Source organism: Megalobrama amblycephala, linkage group LG11, assembly GCF_018812025.1.
Source record: "Megalobrama amblycephala isolate DHTTF-2021 linkage group LG11, ASM1881202v1, whole genome shotgun sequence".
NCBI lineage: Eukaryota > Metazoa > Chordata > Actinopteri > Cypriniformes > Xenocyprididae > Megalobrama > Megalobrama amblycephala.
The window spans coordinates 6,183,766-6,198,026 of NC_063054.1; the positions used below are offsets into that span (position 1 = coordinate 6,183,766).

Sequence of the window (14,261 nt, forward strand, 5' to 3'; positions counted from 1 at the left end):
TCTGTGCACGCGTAGTAGTCAAATTCAGTTCGACCAATCATAGTGCTGGGTTCATTTCCCCAAATAGCAAGCGGGGATGGTTGACAAATGCATACGGCCTATCATTAAAAAGAGACTGCATATCGAAATCCCGCTCAATCCTCCTTCCACTCCTGCCGTCTGTGACTGAATTCTCAAGCGAGGACAGTACAGCAGTCACTTCTGACTCCTTGAGGTAAACGGGTATAAAATGCTCAAGTAATGTTGAACAACAAATCTAAATAAAATTGAAATCGCTATATGGCTTAGTGATTATGAAAATGTTGTGATGTGTGACTGACAAGCGCGAGTCCGGAGAAACAGGCGTTTATTTATTTATTCTCAGTGTTGAGAAACGTATAGCCTACATGTGTTGCGTTATTGTGTACATACTAACTAAAGTACCTAATTATGTTACATAGCCTGCTTTTGTATGAAAACTAGCACGTTAGTTACTTATGCATAAAGTACCGTTGTCTCAGTGCTGCGCGAGCTCTCTCTCATAAACACAAAGGCGCGCGCAAGTACAGAGAGAGCGAGGATCATTGTAAAATGAAAATTGCTTGGTTTAAAACTTGTTCTTGCTTGTTTTTTTGTCAGAAAACATTTTTAATTATCCACCCGTGTTTTTACGATTGGGTAAATGACGGACGCTTTAGTTAACACAACCCCTCCTTATATGTAGGACTAACTTCTACTTGATATTCTTGAATACTCGATTTGTTTTGCTCTTATTGGTCCTTTCTATTCATTGTGAACTGTTTTCTATAAATATGTTTGTATTGGCTAACCTTTATTCAGTGAATGTTTGTCTTGTTTATAATTCAAAGACAGCACGTTACAATTTTTTTTCTGTGGGATTTAGTATCATATTTGGATATTGGAATAATAAATTAAGTATTTTAAATGAATCACATATAAACTCAATGTTTACTCTTTTCTAAGGGTTTCTTAATTTTAGACTAGTTTTCATTTCAAAACCTGTATAAAAGACTCGACTGTTAGGTTAGTTGTATGTAAATACAGCCTACTTGAAATTGCAAACTAAATTTTTTAGTCCATATTAAATGTATGAATGCGATTCACACATTATGCAAAGCAATATTAATCATGAATTAAAAAAATGCTTTTGAGCAGGTGTAGTGAAATGTTTAATTTTCAAATTTAAAAAAAAACTTTAACAATCAAAATTAGATTAACGAAGATGGGTGTGTGTGTGCTTTGTGTATTGTATTCTCAAAAATGTAAAAAAAAAATATGACCCCCCCCCAAAACTATCCGGTCCCGTCACACTGGTACTCGAAAAATTTTTCCAAGGTTGGCAGGTCTGTGACTATTTTTGTACTTTGTTGACATTAGGATCAGGTTTAAATGTTAGTGTGTTACTACAAAATACTCGGCATTCCCTTATTTCAAAATGACTAGTCAACTATTCTCAGAGGACATCCCAGGTTGTAACCCCAAACTCATCTGATCTGCAGTTATTTGCCTGTGGTCCCCCTGCAGCCATGCTCATTTTAAAGATAGCTTTTGTGTTTTAAATCAGTGCAGTAAATGTCTGTGCTTGACACTGCCAGTGGCCACAAGTGAGTTTTAATACAGCTTTCCACGGCAGTAGAAATGGGCCTCAACATGAAACCACATGGTAGATAACTCCTAGAGGTAGGTAACTATGTTATAGCCCCCCTCACACACATAAAAGCTCATAACCGTAAAATAGGTCAACCCATTAAGTTTCCAAAATAAAACCTTACACTTCAGCACCTAGAGCCAAACCGTAATGAGGTAATTAAGTTTGTTCTCCCAAGCTTTAAAGATATAAAGGAATGTTGAAATGTTTTAGGTTTTGGCTGATTGTTTTTATTTGTGTAGGTTTGAGTAAGAGAGCCATGTAAGATATACACTTGTGCAGTGGTTCACTTTAGGCCACTTTAAGGGCCATGTTTGATCAAATCAGAACATTGACCTAGTTCCAACAATCTTAGCTTTTTGAGTGCAACTTTAAGTTCTGTGAATGACATACTGCTATATTTTAATTAACACCAGTATTCATGTACTTAAGATAGATCATGTTGTCAGGACCTCAACAATCCCTTGTTTGACCCCTCTGCAGATTTCTGGAAGTGCCTTATCAGAAAAGCCTCTTAAAAACTCACACATTTCACAATAATGACATTTATTGCAATGTCATTTCGTGTAAATACATTTGATATTACTTATTATAAAATAGTATAAAATGTGACCTTGAAACTGTTACTGCATAATTTCTGTTGTCATTTTTTGGGGGGGAGAATTTCAAATATATATTTAAATGTGCATTTTTTTTTTCTTTCAGAATTTATATATACAGAACACACACACATATATATAACTTGACATCAAACAAAATTGACATCTTCACCCTTTATTCAACGCATGCAAAAACAAGTGAACCTGCAGAATATTAAAGGTCCCGTTCTTCGTGATCCCATGTTTCAAACTTTAGTTAGTGTGTAATGTTGTTGTTAGAGTATAAATAAAATCTGTAAAATTTTAAAGCTCAAAGTTCAATGCCAAGCGAGATATTTTATTTAACAGAAGTCGCCTACATCGAACGGCCAGTTTGGACTACATCCCTCTACTTCCTTCTTTAATGACGTCACTAAAACAGTTTTTTGACTAACCTCCGCCCACAGGAATACACAAGAGTTGCGTTTGTAGAGTGTGTTTGTCGCCATGTCGTCGAAACGCTGTTATTTTCATCCCGCAGTCCAATCACCGGGTCTGATTCCGGCTCAAATTGATAGGGTAAAATTAAAGACATGTTTACAATAACACTGAGCGCATGCATCTTCACGTTATGGTAAGAGCAGGGTAAGAGGCGTGACCTTTCCGGGCAAGGTTCGCTAAGCTGCAGTCGAATCACAACACAGGAACCGCTGGCACAATCAGAACTCGTTACGTATTTCTGAAGAAGGGACTTCATAGAACGAGGAAGTCATCAGCCCGTTTTTATGACAGTGGAAACAGCGGTATACAGATAAGTAAATTATGTGAAAAATACTGTGTTTTTTTACACGCGAAACATGAACACATGTTATATTGCACACTATAAACACAATCAAAGCTTCAAAAAAACACGAAAAATGGGACCTTTAATACGATTTTTCTATGCATTTATTTTGCTTCGTAAAATAAAATCTGCAGCTAATGTTTGCTTTCTTTTTTTTGCCAAATAACTTTGTCAGATAAATACCTTAACCAAGTTTAGTGTTTTGTTCGTCCTTCATACTTAAAATATTTAAAAAATATAAAATATTTTTATATTTTAATTTTTATATTTAATCTTAACTTTGTAAGGTCATTAAAAAATATCCCTTCCGGACATCAATTTTGGCCATTATTGTATATATAAATATATACAAGTTATCATCATACCAAATCAGCACAAAGGATCATGTGACACTGAAGACTGGCATAATGATGCTGAATAATTACTTATGATTATGTTAATTAATTATGAGGAATAATTACATTTTAAATAATAATTAAGGAATAATTTCTTTTTAAAATGTTCAATATATATATATATATATATATATATATATATATATATATATATAGTGGGTACGGAAAGTATTCAGACCCCCTTACATTTTTCACTCTTTGTTATATTGCAGCCATTTGCTAAAATCAAAGTTCTTTTTTTTTTCCTCATTAATGTACACACAGCACCCCATATTGACAGAAAAACACAGAATTGATGATATTTTTGCAGATTTATTAAAAAAGAAAAACTGAAGTATCACATGGTCCTAATGTATTCAGACCCTTTGCTGTGACACTCATATATTTAACTCAGGTGCTGTCTATTTCTTCTGATCATCCTTGAGATGGTTCTATACCTTCATTTGAGTCCAGCTGTGTTTGATTATACTGATTGGACTTGATTAGGAAAGCCACACACCTGTCTATATAAGACCTTACAGCTCACAGTGCATGTCAGAGCAAATGAGAATCATGAGGTCAAAGGAACTGCCTGAAGAGCTCAGAGACAGAATTGTGGCAAGGCACAGATCTGGCCAAGGTTACAAAAAAATTCTGCTGCACTTAAGGTTCCTAAGAGCACAGTGGCCTCCATAATCCTTAAATGGAAGACGTTTGGGATGACCAGAACCCTTCCTAGAGCTGGCCGTCTGGCCAAACTGAGCAATCGGGGGAGAAGAGCCTTGGTGAGAGAGGTAAAGAAGAACCCAAAGATCACTGTGGCTGACAGAGATGCAGTCGGAGATGGGAGAAAGTTGTAGAAAGTCAACCATCACTGCAGCCCTCCACCAGTCGGGGCTTTATGGCAGAGTGGCCCGACGGAAGCCTCTGCTCAGTGCAAGACACATGAAAGCACCTGAAGGACTCCAAGATGGTGAGAAATAAGATTCTCTGGTCTGATGAGACAAAGATAGAACATTTTGGCCTTAATTCTAAGCGGTATGTGTGGAGAAAACCAGGCACTGCTCATCACCTATCCAATACAGTCCCAACAGTGAAGCATGGTGGTGGCAGCATCATGCTGTGGGGGTGTTTTTCAGCTGCAGGGACAGGACGACTGGTTGCAATCGAGGGAAAGATGAATGCCAAGTACAGGGATATCCTGGACGAAAACCTTCTCCAGAGTGCTCAGGACCTCAGACTGGGCCGAAGGTTTACCTTCCAACAAGACAATGACCCTAAGCACACAGCTAAAATAATGAAGGAGTGGCTTCACAACAACTCTGTGACTGTTCTTGAATGGCCCAGCCAAACCCCTGACTTAAATCCAATTGAGCATCTCTGGAGAGACCTAAAAATGGCTGTCCACCAACGTTTACCATCCAACCTGACAGAACTGGAGAGGATCTGCAAGGAGGAATGGCAGAGGATCCCCAAATCCAGGTGTGAAAAACTTGTTGCATCTTTCCCCAAAAGACTCATGGCTGTATTAGATCAAAAGGGTGCTTCTACTAAATACTGAGCAAAGGGGTCTGAATACTTAGGACCATGTGATATTTCAGTTTTTCTTTTTTAATAAATCTGCAAAAATGTCAACAATTCTGTGTTTTTCTGTCAATATGGGGTGCTGTGTGTACATTAATGAGGAAAAAAAATAACTTAAATGATTTTAGCAAATGGCTGCAATATAACAAAGAGTGAAAAATTTAAGGGGGTCTGAATACTTTCCGTACCCACTGTGTGTGTGTGTGTGTATATATATATATATATATATATATATATATATATATATATATATATATATATATATTATAATTCCAATTCCCACTGTTAACTATGACTTTTGCCTCAAACTCCTAATTACTGCTAAGTTTAGGTATTGGGTAGGATTAAGGGTACGTTTACACGACAACGATGTACTAAAAATCGAAAAAAAAATTTTCTTTGTACAGATGACAACATTATCAAAACTATCCCCGTTCACGCGGATCCAAACGGATTATTTTACAGAGCACTCGTGCCAAACGTGCATGCCTATCCAACTTTTTTCAGTTTACTGCACTCTGATATTCTTCTCATCATTTCCCTATCGTGGCTAATAAATCGGAAGTCTCGCACATTCACGGAAAACACCTTACCTTCGCATTGAAAAATAAGGTGGATAGACTAAACACGTAATACGCATGTGCATGACGTCACCATTTTCACAGATATTTTGTAGTTTACATGTTTACATGGAAATAACAATGGTATCGTTTTCAAAAACTTGCATTTTGAAACCCGTTTTCAAATGTTTGCGTTTTCAGGCCACCAAAACGCTGTTGCCATGTAAATGAACGGTCAAAACATATAAAAAGTTTCCTGTTTTTAGTTGAAAACAGTGTCATGTAAACAGCCCCTAAGGGATGTAGAATATGGTCATGTGGAATAAGGCAATAATATGTGCTTTATAAATATTAATAAACAGCCAGTATCCTAGTAATACGCATGCTAATAAGCAACTAATTAATACTGAGAATTGGACCCTAAACTATATGCCTTTGTTTAAAATTTACTTACCACATGGCCCAATAAATAGCATTATGTAATGAGCCAATGTCAACAGTTGTTAAGTATTGTGATGATGCATTCACTATCCGCTGAACTTGCATAGTGTAAGCAGACTGTTTATTCTCATCTTTGTGTGATCCAGTTAAACTTGACTAAACTCCAGTACAGATGTTTCCCTTCTGTCTCCCTCAGGTGGTTTTAACTAACCAGATCACCACACATGTGGGCGAGAAGGTTCACTGTCCTCAGTGGAATCAGGCAGATGGTAAGAACAGCCTTCCATCATCTGTGCTGGAGTCTAAACTGATTTTTGAGGAGAATGTTTTTGTGTAAAATGACCTTGTGTCGTGATGCGATGGTGGAAATTTAGACAGAAATTCCCGTCAAGAGGCTGTTTTGTTTCATCCATCCCTGATGAGCCGTTCTCTGATCTGGCTAATTGAAGGTATCGTTCCGAGCCATTCCGAGATGGTATGTGGGACAAATGAGTGTCAGATATGACCTTCCACACAAGCAGCTGTTGTAGGTTCTTTGGAACTACATTCATTGACCCTGGAGAAGATGGTATTACTCTAACCAGGGGGCTGAAAATGCGATCCTCTCGCTCATCAAACCTGTCTGGGCCTGCGAATCCCACACCATCTCTGATTCCACGGCTGTGCAGTGACCTGTGTCTTCTGTCACTGTATATATGGAATAGTGCAATTACCCTCTGGCATACATCCAGGTGTACAGTTGGAGAGGGTCTTGTTTTGGGGCAAAGCTTTGAGGAAAGATATACAAGCTCCTTTCTCATGTTATCTAACAGACACGTTTCTGTCCTGTAACTTTACCCCATACACCTCTTTCTTTACATCTCACTGTCCCACTCTGCAAGGTGGAGTTACCAGTAACTCTTTCTCCCACTCTGTATCTTTCTCTCGCACATGCACACAATCTCTTGGGAATATGTAGGGAAAGAATGGCCCTCATACAGCCTCACCCTGTTTATCTCTTTCTGCTTTTCTCTCTCCATCCTTGGTCTTATCTGACCTCTTACTTAAAGTGATTGTTCACCCAGAAATTAAAAAAAATTGTTATCATTTACTCACCCTCATGTCTTTCCAAATGACACGACTTTCTTCTGTATAAACACCAAAGCAGAAGTTTATTAAAATATTCACACTGCACTTTTCCAGCAAAAGATTGGTGTCAAGTTCCATTAAAAAAAAAAAAAAAAAAACATTAAAAAAGCACAAACAATTTATTCATGCTTGTGTTCAAATCAATCAATGATCAATCAAATCATGATATCTATAGAAATTTTGAAAAGAAAAAAATGACATAAGTCCAATGCTATGGTTTGTTAACAATATTATCACAATATCTATAGAAATTTTGAAAAGAAAAACACCATAACGAAGTCCAATGATTTATGTTAACAATAGGAGATTTCATGATATTTATAAAACATTTGAAAAGAAAAATGACATAACTAAGTCCAACACTACGATTTATGTTTACAATATTATCGCAATATCTATAAATTAAAAAAAAAAAGCCTTAACTAAGTCCAGTGCTATGATTTAACAGTATTATCACAGTGTCTTTAGAAATTTTGAAAAGAAAAATGACATAACTAAGTCCAACACTATGATTTATGTTAAGAATATTATTGCAAAATCTGTAGTAATTTTGAAAGCAAAAACAACATAACTAAGTCCAATGATTTATGTTAACAGTATTATCACAATATCTATAGAAATTTTGAAGAAAAAAAAAATACCATGACTACATCCAACGCTGTCGCATTAAAGGTGCTAAAGAGGATCTTTTCGTCGACTGAGAAACCAAAGACCGTTAGTGAGTTTTTGAAATGAGCGCATGTGTAAGAACAACCCCCTCCTTCACAGCTCATTTCGAGGGAACGCCTCTCAAAACTCGTGCACGAGTATTGGAACATGAGTGTTTACCACCGGCATTCGCTGTGTCGCGTTAGTGGATTCATTATGTCGGACTCACCGCAGGTAACTCATAATCTGCAGTTGTTACTCCTGTCTCCTGACAAAAACATTGCATGCGGCGCCTGTGGAGTGTGGAAAGTTACTGGAACGCGCAGCCGCGCACGTCTCGCACAAGGAATGTCACGGCAATGATTGACAAGCCAGAGGGCCAATCGTTTACGCGATGATCACGTAAACGATTGGCTGATGTTTTTAAGGCCCTACCTCGTGCACAGATGATGTATATTAATATTATTCCTTTCAGTGCACCTAATAAATAGTCTTTTATCAGTTAGTAAAGACAGTTTCAAGTAATATTGCAAAAATGTATAAAACAAAACATCCTCTTTAGCACCTTTAACAGTATTATCAATATATATATAAATTTTGAAAATAACGCCATAACTAAGTCCAATGCTATGATTTGTTGACAATATTATCGTGATATCTATATAAATTCTGAAAACAATAAACTAAGTCTAATGTTATGATTTATGTTAAGTGTTATCAAGATATATATAGATATTTTGACAAGTATAAATGCCATAACTTAGTCCAACCCTATGAGTCACGCTAACAGTATTAAAACAATATCTATAGAAATTTTGAAAAGGAAAAACACTATGATAACTAAGTCCAATGATATTATTCACATTAACAATATAATTGCTATATCTGTTTAAATTCTGAGCGCTATAAGTCATGCAAACAATATTATCGCAATATCTACAGAAATTTGGTTAGTTGGTAGCGCTGGATTATTTATGATATTATCGTAGATGTAGTATTGACGTTATTTCATTTTTTTTTTTTTTTTTTTTTTTAGATATAACAATTATCATCAATATCAATATTTTGCAACACCCCTACTTTAGAGTCTCTCTTTTTTTTTGTGTTTCATGAAAGAAAGTCATATTTTCGTTTGTAGCTACATGAGGGAAAGTCTATGATTACAGAATATTTATTTTTGAGTGAGCTTTGTTTCTTTAAATGTCTATATTTGCATAATATGTAAAATTAGTTTACAAATACTGTTTGCAATTTGGATATCTCTTAGCACCTCAAAAAAGGATGTCTGCATTTCAAGCTGTTGTTGTAGCTGAGAGGAACCGACTAAGACCAGGGATGTGTGCCACGAATAATTTCATTGACGTTTAATCAGAAATGTTGTAATCGACTGTAGGCTAACAAACCTCCAGTGGAAAGTAAAAAAGTCTGTATAAGCAGTCCATTTAAAACAGCCTACTTAACATGAATTAAACAGTCAAATCAAATAAAGAATTCTGTTGGAAAATATATGCAATATTTATATCAAAGTCCGAGGTAAAATGAAATCATTTTGTTTTCTCTTCCAGATATACAGTACAATAAATAATGTGTTATATTAAAATGTAATATTAATACAACAGTAATATACATACCTTTTGTAAAAAATATAAAGCAAAACATTGCAAAAAAAGGTTTAGTAAACAACTACTATTTCCAGTGTTGACCAGCTGCAGTATCGTTTGGTTGACTCATCTCACACATCCCTAATTAAGAAAGCCAGTTCTTGAGAAAATGTGTTTTTCTTTGGCCTTGGGAATGGAAACTTCTTTTGAGGTCTTTTGTTGAAGTTGTAGACAAAAGGCCACACCTTAGCAGTTTGTATCTGCTTAATCTGAGATGTTGACCATAGTTCAGAATAGGCTCTCGGCAACAACTGGCTGCTGCTTCAAGCTTGTTATTTAGATGAGGCCAATACACATAAATCATAACAGACCTCAGCAGATTTACTGACCATTTCCGCTTTAGTCACCAGTCATTGGCTTTAGATTGCTTTTGGGGTCAGATTTGGTTCCAGCACTTGTAGTGTTAGGTCTGTGTGTAAAAGAGGCTACAGAGATTTAGTTCAGAGCTCCTCTGAACATTGATGATAAGGCTATTTTGTATTGTACGATAGGAAAAAAAGCAAGATAGAGAAGGTTTCCATTGTTTCATTTTGTTCTCCTGTATTTCTGAAACTTTCTAGGGGATTTTTTCAAGCTCCAGATCAGGGGTTTAAAAGCTGTGGCAGCTTTAGGTAAGATTTATTTTGCAGCAGCTACACTAAAAAGAAAATCCTATTTAAAAACAAAAAATCAAATTATCCCATTTAACAGTATTTTACAGTCAGATAACATATAATGCAATGTTGAATCATTCTCAGCATTTTCACTGTATATGGTAAAGTAACTTGAAGCAGTTAACAGGTTTGTACTGTAGCCTTTTTTCTTTTTTTCTGTAAAAAACGAAACATTTTTACAGTGTATCCTAGCCTTGCATATGCAAATAGTCATCTTGAACTCATGCACAGTGCAAGGGTTTCAATTTGTTTGCACGTAAATGTCTATATCTAAAGACATTTTTCTTTTATCCAATGCAATCAAAGTTTAAAGCAGCTTTAATTTAAACACAAATGTAATCACCCCATGAGAAACATAATTTGTCAATGTGTGCTAGATCTGATCTTAAATCAGTGTATTTAAATGGACCTCCTTAAAACCAACTAGTCATTCAAACAACCCACCAATGAAAGCATATAGTTTTGTGGATTCTACTTGTATATGTAAAACAAGTAGGCAGGTGAGCTTTATAAACATTAATGAAACATTCACAAATGTCTTTTTTTTCTATTCTTTTTTCCCCCCATTAGATAGATAACATTAGAGAGAAGATTGTAGGAAAAATTATTGCGTTATTATTGCCAAAATTCAGCTTTTAAACCAAAACATTTTTTAACCACATTATCTTTGAATCTACATCACCACATGAAAGCCATTCCCTTGTCTATGTCCAGCCCAAGTCAACAACTCTCCCATTCCCCTGTTTGACAATCCATCAATAAAAACATTTGGACGTGCTGAATTTGGTGCAAACGCAAATTGGATCCTATAATAACTTATTTGCAGGCTATTAAAATAGACAGCTGATTGAATTCTTTGAATAGCCCTGCTGTCACAGTGTGGGAAAGCAACCATCGCTTCTGTTGGGATCGGAGAGAGTAGGCGGATTATACCGAAACCCAGAGCATTGATTTAAGAAGCTGGGTCTTAACAGGGCGTCACATTTGTTTAGTCTGGCCCTCTCCAACCTTATTACCATGAACTCGCATTAAGTCACATGGTCATTAGTCTGTGTTTCTTTCAGACATTGTTGGGGAATTCACTCAGAATGAGTTGTTCCTGTTGATAGCGCTGTATATTTGCACGCGGTTTTAGTGTTGTGTAATTATGCAAATAAAGTATCAGTGCAGACGTGCTCACAAAATCAGTTTTTTTCCGCAATTCACAAGATGCAGTTTCTCATCTTGCAGGTCAGTGGAGAAAATAGCAGACTACCACTTTTTTTGGTCTCTCATCTCTTTAAAATGTGCTCATTTACACACATCGGCATGTAAGTGTTTATTTTGCAATAATGACTGGCTGACTGACTGTACATTTATTTCACTTATTACTCAGCTACTCACCAAATTAATATGTGTACATGAAGTATTGGTTTGAGTTTAAGTATTAAGTACACGTTTATTTTGTAAATTCTCTTAAAGCTAAGAAAAAACCTAGTAGCAAGATAAACACCACAACAATATTACAAGGTCATTTTCACTACAGTCCTATAATGAATAACAGGCGCAAGATGGTGGGGAAATGAGGAAGTGAGTCTGTGGCGTGATACTAGACACAATAAAGGGTTATTTCAACAAAAAAAAAAAAAAAGAAAATTCTGTCATCAATTACTCACCTTCACATCGTTCCAAACCCCATGAGACTTTTGTTCATCTTTGAAACACAAATGAAAATATTTTTCATGAAACCTGAAAGATATCTGTCCCTCCATTGAAAGTCCATTTCACCAAAACTTTGATGCTTCAAAAAGTTCATAAAGACTTTTAAAAACGAATCCATATGAATGGAGTGGTTTAATCTAAGTCAGGGTATCACAGGGAAGTGCAGGGGGCTCATGAGTTTTTGAAATGCTAATAATTAATAAAACGAAAATGAAACGCTTATTAAATATATTTTATGGTACCTGCATGTCATGTGACCATTAAACAACAACAGAGAACTGCCAACATGCAAATGTGTTGTTAAAATATTTAAATATTATATAAATTATTTAAATAAATCTATTCATCTACATCAGGGGTTATTTAAAATAAATATTTTAGGTTGAAATGGTTCAAAGTTTGGGAATCCTTAATCTAAGTCTTTGATCAACACATGCACATAGAGCACACCAAATATGGTAAACAGAAGCTCAAGCGTACATGCTCGACGCGCAGAACAAACCTCATTGGTTCATCAAACGAGCACGTTTGAGCTTCAATTGATGTGCTCTGTATGTTTGTTGATCAATGTTTATATGTGAATAAAAGAATAAATCTGAACATCATATGAAGTGGTCGTGTCTCCAGAAACTGCTGAGAGACAGAAATCGTTAAGGTTTCATTAAAAATATTTTCATTTGTGTTTTATAGCTGCGTTAAAGCTGTATGGGTTTGGAATGACATGAAGGTGAGTAAATGATGACAGAATTTTTCATTTTGGGTTGCCGGTTTGAGTTGCACCAAATGAGCAGTAGGGCTGCACGATTTATCGCGATAAAATCGCACGCGATATGGCAAAGGCTGCGATTATTTAATGCGTGGCTTGTCAGAGCTTTACGGCTCTGTAACCAGTAGTAAATAGCCTGGATGCCAGCCGAACTTAGCCCCGCCCACAACATTTTGAGGTCGGGGAGTTCGGTCTGGACTCGATCCGTAGAGGAGTAATTATGCCCGAACAGAAACTGTTCGGACCAATCACATTGTCAGGGCGATGATTGACAGATTATCACCAGAAACATCATCAAAAAGCGCTTGGGGAGTTTGATTGACAAGCGATCTAACCAATCAGAACGCCGCATCCGCCATTTTGTCCGACAAAGCAGTCAGGAGTTAGAAGATTAACTTCGGTGGAGTTAAACTTGAAAAATTGTGCATATTGACGTCTTTCCGCTTTTGAAACAACATTCATTCTCATGTTCATTCATGTTTATTTGATGCTATAAATGGACTAGTAGGAAGAGATGATCGGTTCACGAGCCTCTTGAGCTGAGGCGCTACAGCAATCTGTCACGATCATGGTCACAACCCATTAAAGAGCCACAAAACGGTTTTTATTGTTTGAATTTTTTTAATAACTACACAGTTTGAAAGCTGGGACTTTGTTTAATATCATAAGTAACCTGCTCTGTCTCGTCTGTCGATGTGTTGTCAGTTTCCTCTTTGCTCCGCGATGTATTTTCCACTCTGTGTGGCGTGACAGCGCCACGGCTTGTCGGACAAAGCAACAGTAACTAAGGGGGGCGGGTCTTTGCGAAAGGTCAATTAGTTTACAACAATGATGGCTGTTGAAGAACTGAGATGTGTAGATTCCGCCATCGTGTCCGTTATAGAAGATATCGACAGCACATTAATTTTAAAAAAGGAACAGAGGACCACGATCAAGGCATTTGTCGATGGGAAAGATGTCTTTGCCGTCCTTCCTACGGGATTCGGCAAAAGTTTGATTTATCAGCTGGCCCCGATGGTCGCTAAGAAGAGTTCTGTTGACAACTATGCGTCGCTCAACATACGTCACTTACTCTGTAGCTCTGATTGGTTGTAGGTCTATCCAATTGAGGTCTTTCCTGGATCGGTTGAAATACGCCCCCATAATCAAAGCCCAATGGAGCAGTATCAGACTCATATTCGAACTAGAATTGAGTATGACCACGTCAGGCTAAGTAGTAAATGCTTCTCCATCTGAAAGCCAGAGGGCGCTCTTGCGCAGAAAATCAAAATATGCCCTGCAGCAGAAGAAGATAACGCGCACTGTAGCTGAATAAACAGAAGATTGAAATGCTTTGATTGATTAAACATGACTAATAAACACATGACTGCCTTATTCTGTGTAAGAAGCCACATCATCTCACAGAAGGACGCTCAACTGTCTTTATGAAGTGAGTTTGGAGTAAAAACATGTTATTAAATGTTGTCTTTTGTTAAACAAGATGTTAGTAAATGCTTCTCATGTCTGGAAAGATGTTTGACGCGTGTTGCTTTTTCAAATATACATTATAAGCGGCTCAAACTCGCAATGCGTTCAGATGGATTAGCATTTGGAGCCATACTTCATTGACAAGCTGCGCAAAAAAAATAATCGCAGCCTTTGCAATTTCATAATCGCACTTAGAATCGCGTTCAAG

The 14,261-nt window shown here is 36.7% G+C and overlaps 1 protein-coding gene across 3 annotated transcripts in view; it reads left to right on the plus strand.

Moving 5' to 3' along the window:
- The window catches only part of rad51b (RAD51 paralog B), a 71,189-nt gene that overhangs the window by 16,823 nt on the left and 40,105 nt on the right, over positions 1 to 14,261 (plus strand). For all 3 annotated transcript variants that reach the window (XR_007187295.1, XM_048208478.1, XM_048208480.1), the window contains one exon: positions 6,226 to 6,298. Coding sequence is in view for 2 of the 3 variants with exons in the window: in XM_048208478.1 (XP_048064435.1) it covers positions 6,226 to 6,298 (73 nt within the window). In the remaining variant the exon portion in view is untranslated. The remainder of the gene's footprint in view (positions 1 to 6,225; positions 6,299 to 14,261) is intronic.